The 19,600-nt window shown below is 48.4% G+C and overlaps 1 protein-coding gene across 5 annotated transcripts in view; it reads right to left on the reverse strand.

The window, feature by feature from the left end:
• ncoa1 (nuclear receptor coactivator 1) overlaps positions 1-19,600 on the reverse strand; it is a 146,951-nt gene that overhangs the window by 94,407 nt on the left and 32,944 nt on the right. For 3 of the 5 annotated variants that reach the window (XM_068028429.1, XM_068028426.1, XM_068028427.1), the window contains exons 2-5: positions 12,908-13,028; positions 11,843-12,009; positions 11,412-11,512; positions 3,482-3,659 (exon numbers count right to left, since the gene is read on the reverse strand). In XM_068028429.1, the coding sequence (XP_067884530.1) occupies positions 3,482-3,659; positions 11,412-11,512; positions 11,843-12,009; positions 12,908-13,028 (567 nt within the window). Of the gene's footprint in view, positions 1-3,481; positions 3,660-11,411; positions 11,513-11,842; positions 12,010-12,907; positions 13,029-14,901; positions 15,167-19,600 lie in introns of those variants that run through there. The other 2 variants (XM_068028428.1, XM_068028430.1) reach the window with 2 other exon arrangements.

The following is a 19,600-nucleotide window of genomic DNA, read 5'->3' on the forward strand; positions in this document are numbered from 1 at the left end:
GCTTGTATCTGCAGGAGTTTAGAAGAGTAAGAGGTGACTTGATTGAAACATATAAGATCCTGAGGGGTCTCGACATGGTGGATGTGGAAAGGATGTTTCCTCTTGTGGGAGAATCTAGAACTAGAGGTCATTGTTTAAAAATAAGTGGTTGCCCATTTAAGACAAAGATGAGGAGAAATTTTTTCTCTCAGTTCGTAAGCTCTCTTGCTCAAAAGGCAGTGGAAGCAGAGTCTTTGAATATTTTTAAGGCAGAGGTAGATAGATTCTTGATAAGCAAGGAGGTGAAAGGTTATCGGGGGTAGGTGGAAATGTGGAGTCGAGGTTACAATTAGATCAGCCGTGGTCTTGCTGAATGGCAGAGCAGGCTCGAAGGGCCGAGTGGCCGACACCTGCTCCAAATTCATACGTTCCTATGAAAGTAAACTGGCAAGAAACATATAAATGGACTGTCAAAGCTTCTACAGGTATGTAAAAAGGAAAAGATTAGCAAAGAAAAATGTGGGCCATTACAGAGGGCAGAGACAGGAGAATTTATAATGGAGAATAAGGAAATGGCAGAGAAACTATACAAATACCTTGTGTCTGTCTTCATGGAGGAAGATACAAAAAAAAACTCCCAGAAATACTAACCAAGGGACTAGCGAGAATGGGGAACTGAAAGAAATTAGTATTGGTAAAAAAGTAGTACTGGAGAAATTAATGGGACTGAAAATTGGTAAATCACCTGGACCTACATAGAAACATATAGAAAATAGGAGCAAGAGTAGGCCATTTGGCCCTTCGCCATTCGTTATGATCATGGCTGATCATTCAACTTAGTAAGCTGTTCCCGCTTTCTGCACATATCGTTTGAACCCTTTCGCCCCAAGAGCTATATCTAACTCCTTCTTGAAAACATACAATGTTTTGGCCTCAGCTGCTTTCTGTGGTAGTGAATTTCACAGGCTCACCACTCTCTGGGTGAAGAAATTTCTCCTCATCTCAGTACTGAAAGGCTTATCCCGTATCCTTAGACTATGACCCCTGGTTCTGGACTTCCCCACCATCAGGAACATCATTCCTGCATCTACCCTGTCAAGTCCTGTTAGAATTTTGTAGGTTTCTATGAGATCCCCCCTCACTCTTCTGAACTCCAGCGAATATAATCCTAACCAACTCAATCTCTCCTCATATGTCAGTCCCGCCATCCCAGGAATCAGTCTGGTAAACCTTCGCTGCACTCCCTCTATAGCAAGAACATCCTTCCTCAGAAAAGGAGATCAAAACTGCACACAATATTCCAGGTGTGGCCTCACCAAGGCCCTGTATAATTGCAGCAAGACATCCCTGCTCCTGTACTCGAATCCTCTGGCTATGAAGGTCAACATACCATTTGACTTTTTTATCGCCTGTTGATGAAGGGAATGCAATGGGTGTTGTCTATACAGATCTTCAGAAAGTATTTGAGAAAGTACCAACATTGAGGCTCATGGAATCGGAGGGTCAGTATCAACTTGGATAAAATTGTCTTAAGGACCGAAAATAGCAAGTTGTAGTAAATGGCTGTTTTTCAGACTGGAGAATGATAGACAGTGGCATTCCCCAAGGGTCAATGCTAAGACCACTGCTTTTTTTGATATACATAAATGACTTGGATATTGGAATACAGAGCAAAATATCAAAATTTGCTGATGATACCTAATCTGATGGTGTGGCAAACAGTGAGGATGATACCACTGAACTAGAGGTTGGTATCCTTCCATCTGCGAAAGATGATGGACACGCAGCAAACAATCCATTTAGGTGGGGTGTCTTCTCTTGGTGCACCTTTGCTGATGGCTGTGAAGACCAATTCTTGAGAGGCAGGTTTTGCCACAAGTGCTACACGTGAAGCTGCTGAGTGATGCTGTGAGTTGCTGTTTCTGACGATGGCACCTGTTGCCAAGCTGCTTCAGCAACTGGTCATCGTGGCAGTTGCTCACCAGTCCACAGAATGTGTCGCCATTTCCCTCTTTCGCCAGCTCACAACTCCCAAGTCAACATTTTGAACTTTCATGTCACGTTGCAAGTATCCTTGAAGTGGAGCTTTGGGTGCCCCATTGGTCGTCTGGCCCTGGTTACCTCACCATACAGAAGGTCCTTGGGTATGAGACTGTTTTCCATCCTGTGGATGTGTCCGATTCACTGAAGCCGCCTCTGTTTGATTATTGCCTACGCACTTGGGAGCTCTGCCTTTGAGAGGATTGCCACATTTGTGATTTTGTCCTGTCAGGATATACCCATAATGCACCGCAGACAGCGAAGATGGAAATTATTGAGCTTCTTTTCCTGGTAGCTGTAAGTCGCCCATGTTTCACAGTATGGCTGTGAAACTACTGAACTGCAAAAGGACATATATAGCCTAGCAGAATGGGCAGACAAGCAGAAGACGGAATTCAATAGAGAAATGTGAGGTGATGCATTTTGGCAAAAGGGATAGAGAGAGGCAATATAAACTAAATGGTACAGTTCTGAAGAGTGTACAGAGACAGAAGGACCTGGGAAGGGGGGTGGTTCATGTGCATAGATCTTTGAAGATGGCAGGACATATTGAGAGAGTAGTTAGCAAAGCCTATGGGATCTTGAGCATCATAAATAAAGGTACAAAAGCAGAGAAGTTATGCCGAGCCTTTATAAAGCTCTGGTTAGGCCACAACTAGAGTACTGTGCCTAGTTCTGGTCACCACACTTTAGGAAGGAAGCGAGGGTCCTTGAGAGGGTGTAGAGGAGATTTAGCAGATTGGTTCCAGGGATAAGGGATTTTAGCTACAAGGTTAAGTTGGTGAAACTGGGGTTATTCTCCCTGGAGCAAAGGAGATTGAGAGATTTGATAGAGGTGTACAAGATTATGACAGGTTTGGATAGGGTAGACAAAGAAATGCTATTCCCATTAGCTGATCATACAAGGACTAGGGGACACAGATTTTAGGTTTTGGGCAAGAGATGCAGTGGGGAATGTGAGGGAGAACTTATTTTATGCAGCGAGTGGTAATGACCTGGAACTCGCTGCCTATGAGGATGGTAGAAGCGGAGATGTTGAAGGATTTCAAAATGAAATTGGGTGGGCACTTGAGGAAAATAAACTTACATGGCTACAGGGATACAGCTGGGGAATGGGACTGATTGGATTGCAGTACAGAAAGCCAGCATGGACTCAAGGGGCCGAATGGCCTACTTCTGTGCCGTTATGACTCTATGACAGTGCAGCACTCCCTCAGTACTGCCCCTCCAAAGGTGCAGCAATCCCTTGGTATTGACACAAGGGAGTGCTGCCTGAATCATGTGCTCAAGCATCTGAACTGGGATTTCTGACAGAGAGGTGAATAATACATTGAGCACAGCCCCCCATAGTCCCTCTGGTAATAACAACTTCGTAGTGAGCTGTGGTGCTGCCATAATGGTAGCTTAGCCCTCTCCCCTGCCCAAGAAGAAGCACAGATTATACAGGAGGACAATCTCTTACCCAGGGACTTGGGCAGTAGGTTGCGAACGAACTCAGCGTGATCGCCAAGGTGCAGGATACTGTAGACACTGGTGTTCATCAGCTCCTCCTGGTTGTATCCCAGGTAACTGGTGACGTTCTCTGAGACGAACATGATACGGCCCTCACCATTCACCACAAAGAAAAACCCATCCAGAGCCTGCACAGAGCACAAACCCTTCAGTACGCAGGAACGCCAGATCCCACCCACAGCCCAAACCCTTTAGCACACAGGAACACTGGGATCACCCACACCCTAAACCCTTTAGCACACAGGAACACTAGGATCACCCACACCCTAAACCCTGTAATATACAGGAACACTGGGATCACCCATACCCTAAACCCTGTCGGACACTGGAACACTGGGATCACCCACACCCTAAACCCTTCAGTACGCAGGAACACTGGGATCACCCACACCCTAAACCCTTTAGCACACAGGAACACTAGGATCACCCACACCCTAAACCCTGTAATATACAGGAACACTGGGATCACCCACACCCCAAACCCTGTAATATACAGGAACACTGGGATCACCCAAACCCTAAACCCTGTAATACACAGGAACACTGGGATCACCCACACCCCAAACCCTGTAATACACAGGAACACTGGGATCACCCACACACTAAACCCTGTAGGACACAGGAACACTGGGATCACCCACACACTAAACCCTGTAGGACACAGGAACACTGGGATCACCCACACACTAAACCCTGTAATACACAGGAACACTGGGATCATCCATACCCTAAACCCTGTAATACACAGGAACACTGGGATCACCCACACACTAAACCCTGTAGGACACAGGAACACTGGGATCACCCACACAGTAAACCCTGTAATACACAGGAACACTGGGATCATCCATACCCTAAACCCTGTAATACACAGGAACACTGGGATCACCCACACACTAAACCCTGTAATACACAGGAACACTGGGATCACCCACACACTAAACCCTGTAGGACACAGGAACACTGGGATCACCCACACACTAAACCCTGTAATACACAGGAACACTGGGATCATCCATACCCTAAACCCTGTAATACACGGGAACACTGGGATCACCCACACCCTGAACCCTGTAATAAACGGGAACACTGGGATCACCCAAACCCTAAACCCTGTAATACACAGGAACACTGGGATCACCCACACCCTAAACCCTGTAATATACAGGAACAGTGGAATCACCCACACCCTAAACCCTGTAATACACAGGAACACTGGGATTATCCACACCCTAAACCCTGTAATACACAGGAACACTGGGATCACCCAAACCCTCAACCCTGTAATATACAGGAACAGTGGAATCACCCACACCCTAAACCCTGTAATACACAGGAACACTGGGATCACCCACACCCTAAACCCTGTAGGACACTGGAACACTGGGATTATCCACACCCTAAACCCTGTAATACACAAGAACACTGGGATCACCCACACCCGAAACCCTGTAGGACACAGGAACACTGGGATCACCCACACCCTAAACCCTGTAGGACACAGGAACACTGGGATTATCCACACCCTAAACCCTGTAATACACAAGAACACTGGGATCACCCACACCCGAAACCCTGTAGGACACAGGAACACTGGGATCACCCAAACCCTAAACCCTGTAGGACACAGGAACACTGGGATTATCCACACCCTAAACCCTGTAATACACAAGAACACTGGCATCACCCACACCCGAAACCCTGTAGGACACAGGAACACTGGGATCACCCAAACCCGAAACCCTGTAATACACAGGAACACTGGGATCACCCACACCCTAAACCCTGTAGGACACAGGAGCACTGGGATTATCCACACCCTAAACCCTGCAATACACAGGAACACTGGGATCACCCACACCCTAAACCCTGTAATACACAGGAACACTGGGATCACCCACACCCTAAACCCTGCAATACACAGGAACACTGGGATCACCCACACCCTAAACCCTGTAATACACAGGAACACTGGGATTATCCATACCCTAAACCCTGTAATACACGGGAACACTGGGATCACCCAAACCCTCAACCATGTAACACACAGGAACACTGGAATCACCCACACCCTAAACCCTGTAATACACAGGAACACTGGGATCACCCACACCCTAAACCCTGTAAAACACTGGAACACTGGGATTATCCACACCCTAAACCCTGTAATACACTGGAACACTGGGATTATCCACACCCTAAACCCTGTAATACACAGGAACATTGGGATCACCCACACCCTAAACCCTATAATACACAGGAACACTGGGATTATCCACACCCTAAACCCTGTAATACACAGGAACATTGGGATCACCCACACCCTAAACCCTGTAATACACAGGAACACTGGGATTATCCACACCCTAAACCCTATAATACACAGGAACACTGGGATCACCCACACCCTAAACCCTGTAGGACACAGGAACACTGGGATCACCCAAACCCTAAACCCTGTAGGACACAGGAACACTGGGATTATCCACACCCTAAACCCTGTAATACACAAGAACACTGGGATCACCCACACCCGAAACCCTGTAGGACACAGGAACACTGGGATCACCCAAACCCTAAACCCTGTAGGACACAGGAACACTGGGATTATCCACACCCTAAACCCTGTAATACACAAGAACACTGGCATCACCCACACCCGAAACCCTGTAGGACACAGGAACACTGGGATCACCCAAACCCGAAACCCTGTAGGACACAGGAACACTGGGATCACCCACACCCTAAACCCTGTAGGACACAGGAGCACTGGGATTATCCACACCCTAAACCCTGTAATACACAGGAACACTGGGATTATCCATACCCTAAACCCTGTAATACACGGGAACACTGGGATCACCCAAACCCTCAACCATGTAACACACAGGAACACTGGAATCACCCACACCCTAAACCCTGTAATACACAGGAACACTGGGATCACCCACACCCTAAACCCTGTAAAACACTGGAACACTGGGATTATCCACACCCTAAACCCTGTAATACACAGGAACATTGGGATCACCCACACCCTAAACCCTATAATACACAGGAACACTGGGATTATCCACACCCTAAACCCTGTAATACACAGGAACATTGGGATCACCCACACCCTAAACCCTGTAATACACAGGAACACTGGGATTATCCACACCCTAAACCCTATAATACACAGGAACACTGGGATTATCCACACCCTAAACCCTGTAACACACAGGAACATTGGGATCACCCACACCCTAAACCCTGTAATACACAGGAACACTGGGATCACCCACACCCTAAACCCTATAATACACAGGAACACTGGGATTATCCACACCCTAAACCCTGTAGGACACAGGAACACTGGGATTATCCACACCCTAAACCCTGTAATACACAAGAACACTGGGATCACCCACACCCGAAACCCTGTAGGACACAGGAACACTGGGATCACCCACACCCTAAACCCTGTAATACACAGGAACACTGGGATCACCCACACCCTAAACCCTGTAATACACAGGAACACTGGGATTTTCCATACCCTAAACCCTGTAATACACAGGAACACTGGGATCACCCACACCCTAAACCCTGTAATACACAGGAACACTGGGATTATCCATACCCTAAACCCTGTAACACACAGGAACACTGGAATCACCCACACCCTAAACCCTGTAATACACAGGAACACTGGGATCACCCATACCCTAAACCCTGTCGGACACTGGAACACTGGGATTATCCACACCCTAAACCCTGCAATACACAGGAACATCGGGATCACCCACACCCTAAACCCTATATGACACAGGAACACTGGGATCACCCAAACCCTAAACCCTGCAATACACAGGAACACTGGGATTATCCACACCCTAAACCCTGTAATACACAGGAACATTGGGATCACCCACACCCTAAACCCTGTAATACACAGGAACACTGGGATCACCCACACCCAAAACCCTGTAATACACAGCAACACTGGGATTATCCACACGCTAAACCCTGTATGACGCAGGAACACTGGGATCACCTAAACCCTATAATACACAGGAACACTGGGATTATCCACACCCTAAACCCTGTATGACGCAGGAACACTGGGATCACCTAAACCCTATAATACACAGGAACACTGGAATCACCCACACCCTAAACCCTGTAATAAACAGGAACACTGGGAACACCTAAACCCTGTAATACACAGGAACACTGGGATTATCCACACCCTAAACCCTGTAATACACGGGAACACTGGAATCACCCACACCCGAAACCCTGTAATATACAGGAACACTGGGATTATCCACACCCTAAACCCTGTAATACACAGGAAAACTGGGATTATCCACACCCTAAACCCTGTAATACACAGGAACACTGGGATCACCCACACCCTAAACCCTGTAATACACGGGAACACTGGGATCACCCAAACCCTAAACCCTGTAATACACAGGAACACTGGGATCACCCAAACCCTAAACCCTGTAATACACAGGAACACTGGGATTATCCACACCCTAAACCCTATATGACACAGGAACACTGGGATCACCCAAACCCTAAACCCTGTAATACACAGGAACACTGGGATCACCCAAACCCTAAACCCTGTAATACACAGGAACACTGGGATCACCCACATCCTAAACCCTGTAATACACAGGAACACTGGGATTATCCACACCCTAAACCCTGTAATACACAGGAACACTGGGATCACCCACACCCGAAACCCTGTCGGACACAGGAACACTGGGATCACCCAAACCCTAAACCCTGCAATACACAGGAGCACTGGAATTATTCACACCCTAAACCCTGCAATACACAGGAACACTGGGATCACCCACACCCTAAACCCTGTAATACACAGTAACACTGGGATCACCCACACCCTAAACCCTGTAATACACGGGATCACTGGGATCACCCACACCCTAAACCCTGTAATACACAGGAACACTGGGATCACCCAAACCCTAAACCCTGTAATACACAGGAACACTGGGATCACCCACATCCTAAACCCTGTAATACACAGGAACACTGGGATTATCCACACCCTAAACCCTGTAATACACAGGAACACTGGGATCACCCACACCCTAAACCCTGTCGGACACAGGAACACTGGGATCACCCACACCCTAAACCCTGTAATACACAGGAACACTGGGATTATCCACACCCTAAACCCTGTAATACACAGGAACACTGGGATCTCCCACACCCTAAACCCTGTAATACACAGGAACACTGGGATCACCTAAACCCTGTAGGACACAGGAACACTGGGATCACCCACACCCTAAACCCTGTAATACACAGGAACACTGGGATCACCCAAACCCTAAACCCTGTAATACACAGGAACACTGGGATCACCCAAACCCTAAACCCTATATGACACAGGAACACTGGGATCACCCAAACCCTAAACCCTGCAATACACAGGAACACTGGGATTATCCACACCCTAAACCCTGTCGGACACTGGAACACTGGGATTATCCACACCCTAAACCCTGTAATACACAGGAACATTGGGATCACCCAAACCCTAAACCCTATATGACACAGGAACACTGGGATCACCCAAACCCTAAACCCTGCAATACACAGGAACACTGGGATTATCCACACCCTAAACCCTGTAATACACAGGAACATTGGGATCACCCACACCCTAAACCCTGTAATACACAGGAACACTGGGATCACCCACACCCAAAACCCTGTAATACACAGGAGCACTGGGATTATTCACACCCTAAACCCTGTAATACACAGGAACACTGGGATCACCCACACCCAAAACCCTGTAATACACAGGAACATCGGGATCACCCACACCCTAAACCCTATATGACGCAGGAACACTGGGATCACCTAAACCCTATAATACACAGGAACACTGGGATTATCCACACCCTAAACCCTGTAGGACACAGGAACACTGGAATCACCCACACCCTAAACCCTGTAATAAACAGGAACACTGGGAACACCTAAACCCTGTAATACACAGGAACACTGGGATTATCCACACCCTAAACCCTGTAATACACGGGAACACTGGAATCACCCACACCCGAAACCCTGTAATATACAGGAACACTGGGATTATCCACACCCTAAACCCTGTAATACACAGGAAAACTGGGATTATCCACACCCTAAACCCTGTAATACACAGGAACACTGGGATCACCCACACCCTAAACCCTGTAATACACGGGAACACTGGGATCACCCAAACCCTAAACCCTGTAATACACAGGAACACTGGGATTATCCACACCCTAAACCCTGTAATACACGGGAACACTGGAATCACCCACACCCGAAACCCTGTAATATACAGGAACACTGGGATTATCCACACCCTAAACCCTGTAATACACAGGAAAACTGGGATTATCCACACCCTAAACCCTGTAATACACAGGAACACTGGGATCACCCACACCCTAAACCCTGTAATACACAGGAACACTGGGATCACCCACACCCTAAACCCTGTAATACACGGGAACACTGGGATCACCCAAACCCTAAACCCTGTAATACACAGGAACACTGGGATCACCCACATCCTAAACCCTGTAATACACAGGAACACTGGGATTATCCACACCCTAAACCCTGTAATACACAGGAACACTGGGATCACCCACACCCGAAACCCTGTCGGACACAGGAACACTGGGATCACCCAAACCCTAAACCCTGTAATACACAGGAACACTGGGATCACCCACATCCTAAACCCTGTAATACACAGGAACACTGGGATTATCCACACCCTAAACCCTGTAATACACAGGAACACTGGGATCACCCACACCCGAAACCCTGTCGGACACAGGAACACTGGGATCACCCAAACCCTAAACCCTGCAATACACAGGAACACTGGGATCACCCACACCCTAAACCCTGTAGGACACAGGAACACTGGGATTATCCACACCCTAAACCCTGTAATACACAGGAACACTGGGATCACCTACACCCTGTAGGACACAGGAACACTGGGATTATCCACACCCTAAACCCTGTAATACACAGGAACACTGGGATCACCTACACCCTGTAGGACACAGGAACACTGGGATTATCCACACCCTAAACCCTGTAATACACAGGAACACTGGGATCACCTACACCCTGTAGGACACAGGAACACTGGGATCACCCAAACCCTAAACCCTATAGTATACAGGAACACTGGGATCACCCACACCCTAAACCCTGTAATACACAGGAACACTGGGATTATCCACACCCTAAACCCTGTAATACACAGGAACACTGGGATCACCCACACCCTAAACCCTGCAATACACAGGAACACTGGGATTATCCACACCCTAAACCCTGTAGGACACAGGAACACTGGGATCACCCACACCCTAAACCCTGCAATACACAGGAACACTGGGATCACCCAAACCCTAAACCCTGTTGGACACAGGAACACTGGGATCACCCACACCCTAAACCCTGTAATACACAGGAGTGCTGGGATCACCCACACCCCACCTGGCACACACACACACACAATCTCCTCTTCCTCCCCCACTAAAGCTATTCTCCCTCAACCCCCACCCGAGACAGACCACGTCTGGGTTCCTGCCTTAAGCCAGTCCCTCAGTCACTGCCCTAGTTTAATATCAGTTTCGAAAAGCCTGGGTTCCCTGACGGGTGAGCCTTTTTCAGGGTAGGGTAGTTGGAGTAATGCGATCAGGAACTCTCCCGCCCAAACCTGCTCAGTCCCAAACCAGCTGAGATCAGATCAGTCTTCACAGGCTGTGACCCCACCATGCAATTGGTTCTCCTTATGCACATCAGTAATCTGCCCATACCTCGAGGAGAAGAGGTCCCAGAGAGTCCTTTTCAATGAGTGACTGACTGCTGGATGAGATGTCAGACTTCTGAACCTCATCTTGTGCTTGTGCTGCCTTCTCTGTGGAAAGAAAACAATATTGTTCATAAATGAGGAAGGAGCCGAAGGCACCTAAATACCCGCATCGGGGGCAGAATCTCACGCACGCTAGGTGGCACCCCCCTCCCACACACACAGTATGGCGGCCCCTTCCCCAACCACGCACACGCGCACACAGAGCACGGCACTCCCACCAAAGACACGCAGCAAGGTGCCCCCCGCACCCCACAAACACACAGCACAGCAACCCCTCCCGCCGCGCTCACAGCACACCACGCCCGTCCCCTCAAACAAACAGCACGCCAACCCCACCCCCAACACACACAGCACAGCCACACAGGCTGGTTTTACCTTGTTCCATTCTTTTGATGAGCTGAATCTGCTGCACAGTTTTGCGGAGGGTCCTACATTTGTCGGGTTTCACGCTCAGACTGTCAATGTGACTGAGGTTGGCATACAATAACTCCGCCAGATCTTCAATGTACCTGCTCTCCTGTTCCCGCCGACTCTTGTCTGCACTGTAGAGATGTGAGTGAATCATCAGCCTCTGCCAGTCACAAGCCCCGCCCCACATGGGGTCTTCACCAACCCCCTCCCCTCCTCTCCTGAAGAGCCTAGCTTTGTCTGGGGTACGGGTCAGACTGGCACTGTGTCTGGGGTATGGGTTTATCAGCGAGTCTGGACAGTGATGCGTGTGAGAGTGTCATCCTGCTATCCAATGCCATCCTGGTCAAACTGACCTCCCCCTCCCTAGGCAGCCAGGCCCACATTAGCACCAGATGTTCTCCTGGTTCAGGTCAGTGAAGCCAGCACCAGCCAGGATGAAGCCTGGCCCTTCCTATTCTGAATAGCTCATTAATGCCACAGCCAATTCCACATCATTAACTCTGCATCACTTTATCCTGCTCTTTCCTGAATCTCCTCCATTTAATTTTGTATCTATGCCCCCAGTTCTAGACTGGAAACACCCTGTCTCTATACTCTGTCCTATCCCTTCATAATTTTAAGCATCTCTATTTAATCATGCTTTAATCTACTTTGTTCTCATTAAAACAGCCCTGATTTTCAGTATTTGTATTTCTAATAACAGGTTGAATCTTGGTTACTGTGCTGTCCCCTATCCAAGTGCTCCCTATCGTGTGGATTCCAAAACTGCACAGACACTCACTGTGGTTTGAGTAAGGTTTATACAGATTCACCTTTACAGCTTGACCTTTATATTCCATAAATCCCAATATGCCGTCAGCCTTTCCACAGTGTCATCTACTTGAGCTGTTTTTAATATCCTATGAACCTGAATCGCTGAAATACTCTGTTCCCTGATATTACCCAGCCTTTTCATCAATTCCACCATCTTCTCACAACCTGCTGGTTGTTTCTTTTAGTCTTCCAAATTATTGCCACTTCCTTCCATACCTGTGTCGCACAGTGTCACAAGGAGATACCCTTCGCTTGCGAGGGTTGGAATTCACAGGGTCGGAGTTCACAGGGTCTGTTGTTGCATCGCCGAGACTACTCATTGTCACTGATTTCCCACCTAAAAGAGAGCGAGGAGGATGGGTTAGAACAATCAGGCTCAGTCCACGTGTGGCCGTGGCTGCAGACCAGCAAGTTAGTGCGTGTGTAACCCGTACCCCAGTGAGAGTCAGTGCGTGTGCAATGCGTACCCCAGTGAGAGTCAGTGTATGTGGGACCCGTACCCCAGCGAGAGTCAGTGTATGTGGGACCTGTACACCAGTGAGAGTCAGTGTGTGTGCAACCCGTACACCAGTGAGAGTCAGTGTGTGTGCAACCCGTACCTCAGTGAGAGTCAGTGTATGTGGGATCTGTACCGCAGTGAGAGTCAGTGTATGTGGGACCTGTACCCCAGTGAGAGTCAGTGTGTGTGGGACCCGTAGCCCAGTGAGAGTCAGTGTGTGTGGGACCCGTACCCCAGCGAGAGTCAGTGTATGTGGGACCCGTACCCCAGCGAGAGTCAGTGTATGTGTGGGACCTGTACCCCAATGAGAGTCAGTGTATGTGGGACCTGTACCCCAGTGAGAGTCAGTGTATGTGTGGGACCTGTACCCCAGTGAGAGTCAGTGTATGTGGGACCCGTACCCCAGCGAGAGTCAGTGTATGTGTGGGACCTGTACCCCAATGAGAGTCAGTGTATGTGGGACCTGTACCCCAGTGAGAGTCAGTGTATGTGTGGGACCTGTACCCCAGTGAGAGTCAGTGTATGTGGGACCCGTACCCCAGTGAGAGTCAGTGTATGTGGGACCCGTACCCCAGCGAGAGTCAGTGTATGTGTGGGACCTGTACCCCAATGAGAGTCAGTGCATGTGGGACCTGTACCCCAGTGAGAGTCAGTGTAGTATGTGGGACCCGTACCCCAGCGAGAGTCAGTGTATGTGTGGGACCTTTACCCCAGTGAGAGTCAGTGTATGTGGGACCCGTACCCTAGTGACAGTCAGTGTACGTGGGACCTGTACCCCAGTGAGAGTCAGTGTGTGTGTGGGACCTGTACCCCAGTGAGAGTCAGTGTGTGTGTGGGACCTGTACCGCAGTGAGAGTCAGTGTGTGTGTGGGACCTGTACCCCAGTGAGAGTCAGTGTGTGTGTGGGACCTGTACCCCAGTGAGAGTCAGTGTGTGTGTGGGACCTGTACCCCAGTGAGAGTCAGTGTGTGTGTGGGACCTGTATCCCAGTGAGAGTCAGTGTGTGTGGGACCTGTACCCCAGTGACAGTCAGTGTGTGTGGGACCCGTACCCCAGTGAGAGTCAGTGTGTGTGTGGGACCCGTACCCCAGTGAGAATCAGTGTGTGTGTGGGACCCGTACCCCAGTGAGAGTCAGTGTGTGTGTGGGACCCGTACCCCAGTGAGAGTCAGTGTGTGTGTGGGACCCGTACCCCAGTGAGAGTCAGTGTCTGTGGGACCCGTACCCCAGTGAGAGTCAGTGTCTGTGGGACCCTTATCCCAGTGAGAGTCAGTGTCTGTGGGACCCGTACCCCAGTGAGAGTTAGCGTGTGTAGAAGCCTTACTCCAGTCAGAGAAATTGCCTTTATGGAGAGGATGGCATAGTTAATGGTGAGGTTTGAGTATAATGTCACAAAGCAATTGCTAAAGAGTTAATCTGCTTGTCAGTAGCTGGCACAGTGCCAGCCTGCTACTGTAGAGTTCCGAGGTTTGTTCAATCATGTGCCGATGCATTTTCAAGGTCGATCACAGCAGTTGCCATTTACTCTCCAGCATATTAAAACAATACTGGAAGCAGCAACTTCAAATCAAACTGTGTTTGAGCAAGAAACTGACAGTTTGATGCTGGAGTACACCAGTGAGACAGACAGACACATGCACACACACAGAGTCCGTGGGAAAGAGCATACCAGACCCCAGACGCGGAGAGAGAGAAAGCCGTGGCACACTTACCTCATCACAGTTACTGAACCCCTGCAGCTAGTGTGTGTGTGTCTCTGTCTGTCACTCTGTGTGTGTGTGTGTCTCTCTCTCTCCCTGTGTCTGTGCCTCTCTGCCTGATACTTAGTCCCACTCTGCTGCTTAGTGCTCAATGTGTAGACAAGCACAGGGTCCTGCTGTCTTTGCACACCCAGCCCCGAGTACCACAGCAGTTGATGCAGCTTCATACAGGCAGCAGCTGACTGCAGCACACACCCAGCCACCACCACTACACCCGTGAGGCCCCAGAGCACAGGCCCAGGCCTCGACCACTCCAGTAACAGCAAAAGGGTGCATCATAAACATATCACAATCTCCCACTGCTGACTTTCTGCACCAAAAATACTCTCCTTTCCTCTCTGGGCAAGAAGGTTGCAAATTAGATTCTGACACTTCTCAAACCCCCACCCATAACCTAATTTAAACTCCCCTTTTGCCAACTGCCTCCCCGTACCCCCTACAGAATGGTTGAGCTCAGTGACGCTGTACAGCTGTTAAAGGTTCAAGGTTTGAACAACAACTTGTATTTATATAGTGCCTTAAACATAATAAAACATCCCAAAGCGTTTCACAGGAGTGTTATAAAGCCAAATTAGACACCAAGTCACATCAGGATAGATGACCAAAAGCTCGGTCAAAGAGGTAGGTTTTAAGGAGTGTCTTAAAAGCAGACAGAGGCGGAGAGGTTTAGGGAGGGAATTCCAGAGCTGAGGGCCCAGTCAGCTGGCACAGTCGCCAGCGGTGAAGCAATTAAAATTGGGGATGCACAAGAGGCCAGAATTAGAAAGGTGCCCAACACTCCGCACTCTTGCCCCAGGGACACAACACTCTGAACTCTGCTCCCCACGAGGACTTTAACATCCCACTGTATGCCCCCACCCACCCACACCCCCACCCTCGGGGACCCCGATACTCCACTCTCTGCACCTGCCTCCAGGGTGCCCAACACTCCACACTCTGCTCCCCCGGGGGCCCCAACATTCCACAACATGCTCCTTCTGGGATCCCCAGTAGCCTTGGTATCAGGAACATTTCTGAAATTAATGCAGGATACAAACTACAGTCTCTCACAGTTAATGCTCACTGTTGTCTTTCTACTAGCTCCCCCATCCTCTGGATGTTGCAGACTATTCCAGGGCTTGGATCCACAGGTGCTCTCCAGGATCTGCAGTCGAAACCCTGGCTGATTTACCCGCATTCCCCCCCCCACACCCACAAAAGAGGCCTGATATAATGGTTCCAATGGCCAAGACCAGCTGAATGACTCCAGGGTATGGCTGGAACTTGGACCCTGTGCTCTGTGTGCCTCAGCACCATACCGTGAGATACACCCACATAGCAGTTACAAGACAGAAAAACAGGCCATTTGGCCCAACTAGTTCATGTCAGCCATTGCCCTCCACACAAGCAAATAGTTCTGATCTCATTTACCCACATCCCTTCAACTCCCTTTTCCTTCATCCCCCTCTCCAATTTAATCTTGAATGTACACACAGTTTCTGCCTCAACCACGAACCCTGGAAGTGAATCCCACAGCCTCTCAACCCTCTGTGTGAAGAAGTTTCTCCTGTCCTCTGTTCTCAATATTTTATTTTTATTCTTCTATCTACAGTCCCTTGTTCTAGTACAACTGCCATCCTTACAGCATTTTACACACCTCGATCAAATCCCCTTATCTGTATAGTTCTAACAAAACAATCCAATATGTCAAGACTTTCCCCATATTTGTAATTCCCACTGCTCACCACAGGCCTGAAACATTAACTCTGTTTCTCTCTCCACAGATGCTGCCAGACCTGCGAAGTAAATCCAACACTTTCTGTTTTTATTTCAGATTTTCAGCATCCTCCGCATTTTGCTTTTAGTTTTGCTGTTTGTGAGAGTTTGCTGTGCATGTACTGGCTGCTGTTTCCTGCATTACAGCAGTGACTACACTTCAAAAACTAATTTATTGGCTGTAAAATACCTGGGATGTCCTGAGGCCATGAAAGGTGCTATATAAATGCAAGTCTCTCTTTTCTTTGCACGTGAAGCTGCTTTACATCCTCTCTAAAGCTTCAATATCCTCCCTATTGTATGGTGCCCAAAACTGCACACAGTACTCTCACTGAGATCTTCGTGTTTTTTTTTATAGGTTCTGTTGTATTCATAGGAACATAGGAGGAGTAGGCCATTTAGCTGTTAAGCCTGCTCCACCATTCAATTAGATCATGACTTTCCCATATCCCTTGATGTCATTAGTATCCAGATATCTGTTGATTTCTGTCTTGAACATACTCAATGATTGAGCTTCCACAGCCCTCTGAAATAGAGAATTCCAAAGATTCACCACACTCTGAGTGAAGAAGTTCCTCCTCATCTCAGTTTTAAATGGCTTGCCCTTTATTCTGAGACTGTGTCCCCTTGTTCGAGACTCACCAGCCAGGGCAAACATCCTATCTACATCCACCCTGTCACGCCCTGTAAGAATTTTGTAAGTTTCAATGAGGTCACCTCTCATTCTTCAAAACTCTAGAGAATACAGGCCCAATTTCCTCAATCTTTCCTCATAAAACAATCCCACTATCCCGGGGATTAATCTGCTGAAGCTCCACCGCACTCCCTCTATGGCAAGTATATCCTTCGTTAGCATCAAGGAGCCCCAGCAAATCTGGAGTCAATGGAAATCAGGGGAAAACACTCCACTGGTTGGAGCAGTACCTAGTGCAAAGGAAGATGGTTCTGGTTTTTGGAGGTCAATCATCTCAGTTCCAGGACATCAGTGCAGGAGTTCCTCAGGCTAGTCTCCTAGGTCCAACCATCTTCAGCTGCTTCATCAATGACCTTCCTTCAATCATAAGGTCAGACGTGGAGATGTTCGCTGATGATTGCACAATGTTCAGCACCATTCGCAACTCCTCAGATACTGAAGCAGTCTGTGTAGAAATGCAGCAAGACCTGGACAATATCCAAACTTGGGCTTACAAGTGGCAAGTAACATTCGCGCCACACAAGTGCCAGGCAATGACCATCTCCAACAAGAGAGAACCTAACCATCTCTCCTTGACATTCAATGGCATTACGATCGCTGAATCCCCTGGGGGTTACCATTGACCAGAAACTGAACTGGAGTAGCCATATAAATACCATGGCTACAAGAGCAGGTCAAAGGCTAGGAATCCTACAGTGAGTAACTCACCTCTTGATTCCCCAAAGCCTGTCCACCATTTACAAGGCATAAGTCAGGAGTGTGATGGAACACTCTCCACTTGCCTGGATGTGTGCAGCTCCAACAACACTCAAGAAGCTTGACGCCATCCAGGACAAAGCAGCCCACTTGATTGACACCCCATCTACAAACGTTCACTCCCGCCACTACCGACACACAGTGGCAGCAGTGTGTACCATCTACAAGATGCACTGCAGCAATGCACCAAGGCTCCTTAGACATCACCTTCCAAACTCGCGACCTCTACCACCTAGAAGGACAAGCGCAGCAAATGCATGTGAACATCACCACCTGCAAGTACCCATCCAAGTCACACATCATCCTGACTTGGAACTATATCGCCGTTCCTTCACAGTCACTGGCCCAAAATCCTGAAACTCCCTTCCTAACAGCACTGTGGGTGTACTTACCCAACATGGACAGCAGCGGTTCAAGAAGGCAGCTCACCACCACCTTGTCAAGGGCAATTAGGGATGGGCAATAAATGCTGAACAAGCCAGCGACGCCCACATCCCATGAATGAATAAAAAAAAGAGACCAAAACTGTACACAATACTCCAGGTGCAGTCTCACCAAGGCTCTATATAATTACAGCAAGACTTCTTTCCTCCTGTCCTCAAATCCCCTTGCAATGAAGGCCAATGTACCATTTGCCTTCCTAGTTCCTTGCTGCACCTGTATGCTCACTTTTAGTGACTCATGAACAGACACCCATGTCCCTTTGGACATCAACACTTCCCAACCTCTCACCATTTACAGCTTGAATAAGCTTTGTTGCTGCCTTTAATGTCCTTCTGAAAGTGCAGTGCCCAGAACTGGTACAAGGACTAGGGGGGCACAGATTGAAGGTTCTTGACACGAGATGTAGGATGAATGTGAGTCATTGAGTTATAAAGCACAGAAACAGGCCCTTCGGCCCATTGTGTCTGTGCCGGCCATCAAGCACCTATCTATTCTAATCCCATTTTCCAGCACTTGGCCCGTAGCCTTGTATGCTATGGTGGTTCAAGTGCTCATCTAAATACTTCTTAAATGTTGTGAGGGTTCCTGCCTCTACCACCCCTTCAGGCAGTGTGCTCCAGATTCCAATCACCCTCTGGGTGAAAAGAGTTTTCCTCAAATCCCCTCTAAACCTCCTGCACCTTACCTTACATCTATGTCCCCTGGTTATTGACACCTCCGTTAAGGGAAAAAGTTTCTTCCTATCTAACCTATCAATGCCCCTCATAATTTTGTACAACCCAATCAGATCCCCCCCTCAGCTCTAAGGAAAACAACCCTAGCTTTTTCAGTCTCTCTTCATAGCTGAAATATCCAGCCCAGGAAACATCCTGGTGAATCTCCTCTGCACCCTCCACTCTCCTCTTGCTTCCCACGAGGGTGCTGGAGGCAGAAACAATTTTTGATTTCAAAAGGAAATTAGATGGGCTCTTGGAGCTAATAAACTTGCGAGGCTACGGGGAT

This window comes from Heterodontus francisci, unplaced genomic scaffold, assembly GCF_036365525.1.
Source record: "Heterodontus francisci isolate sHetFra1 unplaced genomic scaffold, sHetFra1.hap1 HAP1_SCAFFOLD_705, whole genome shotgun sequence".
Taxonomy (NCBI): Eukaryota; Metazoa; Chordata; class Chondrichthyes; order Heterodontiformes; family Heterodontidae; genus Heterodontus; species Heterodontus francisci.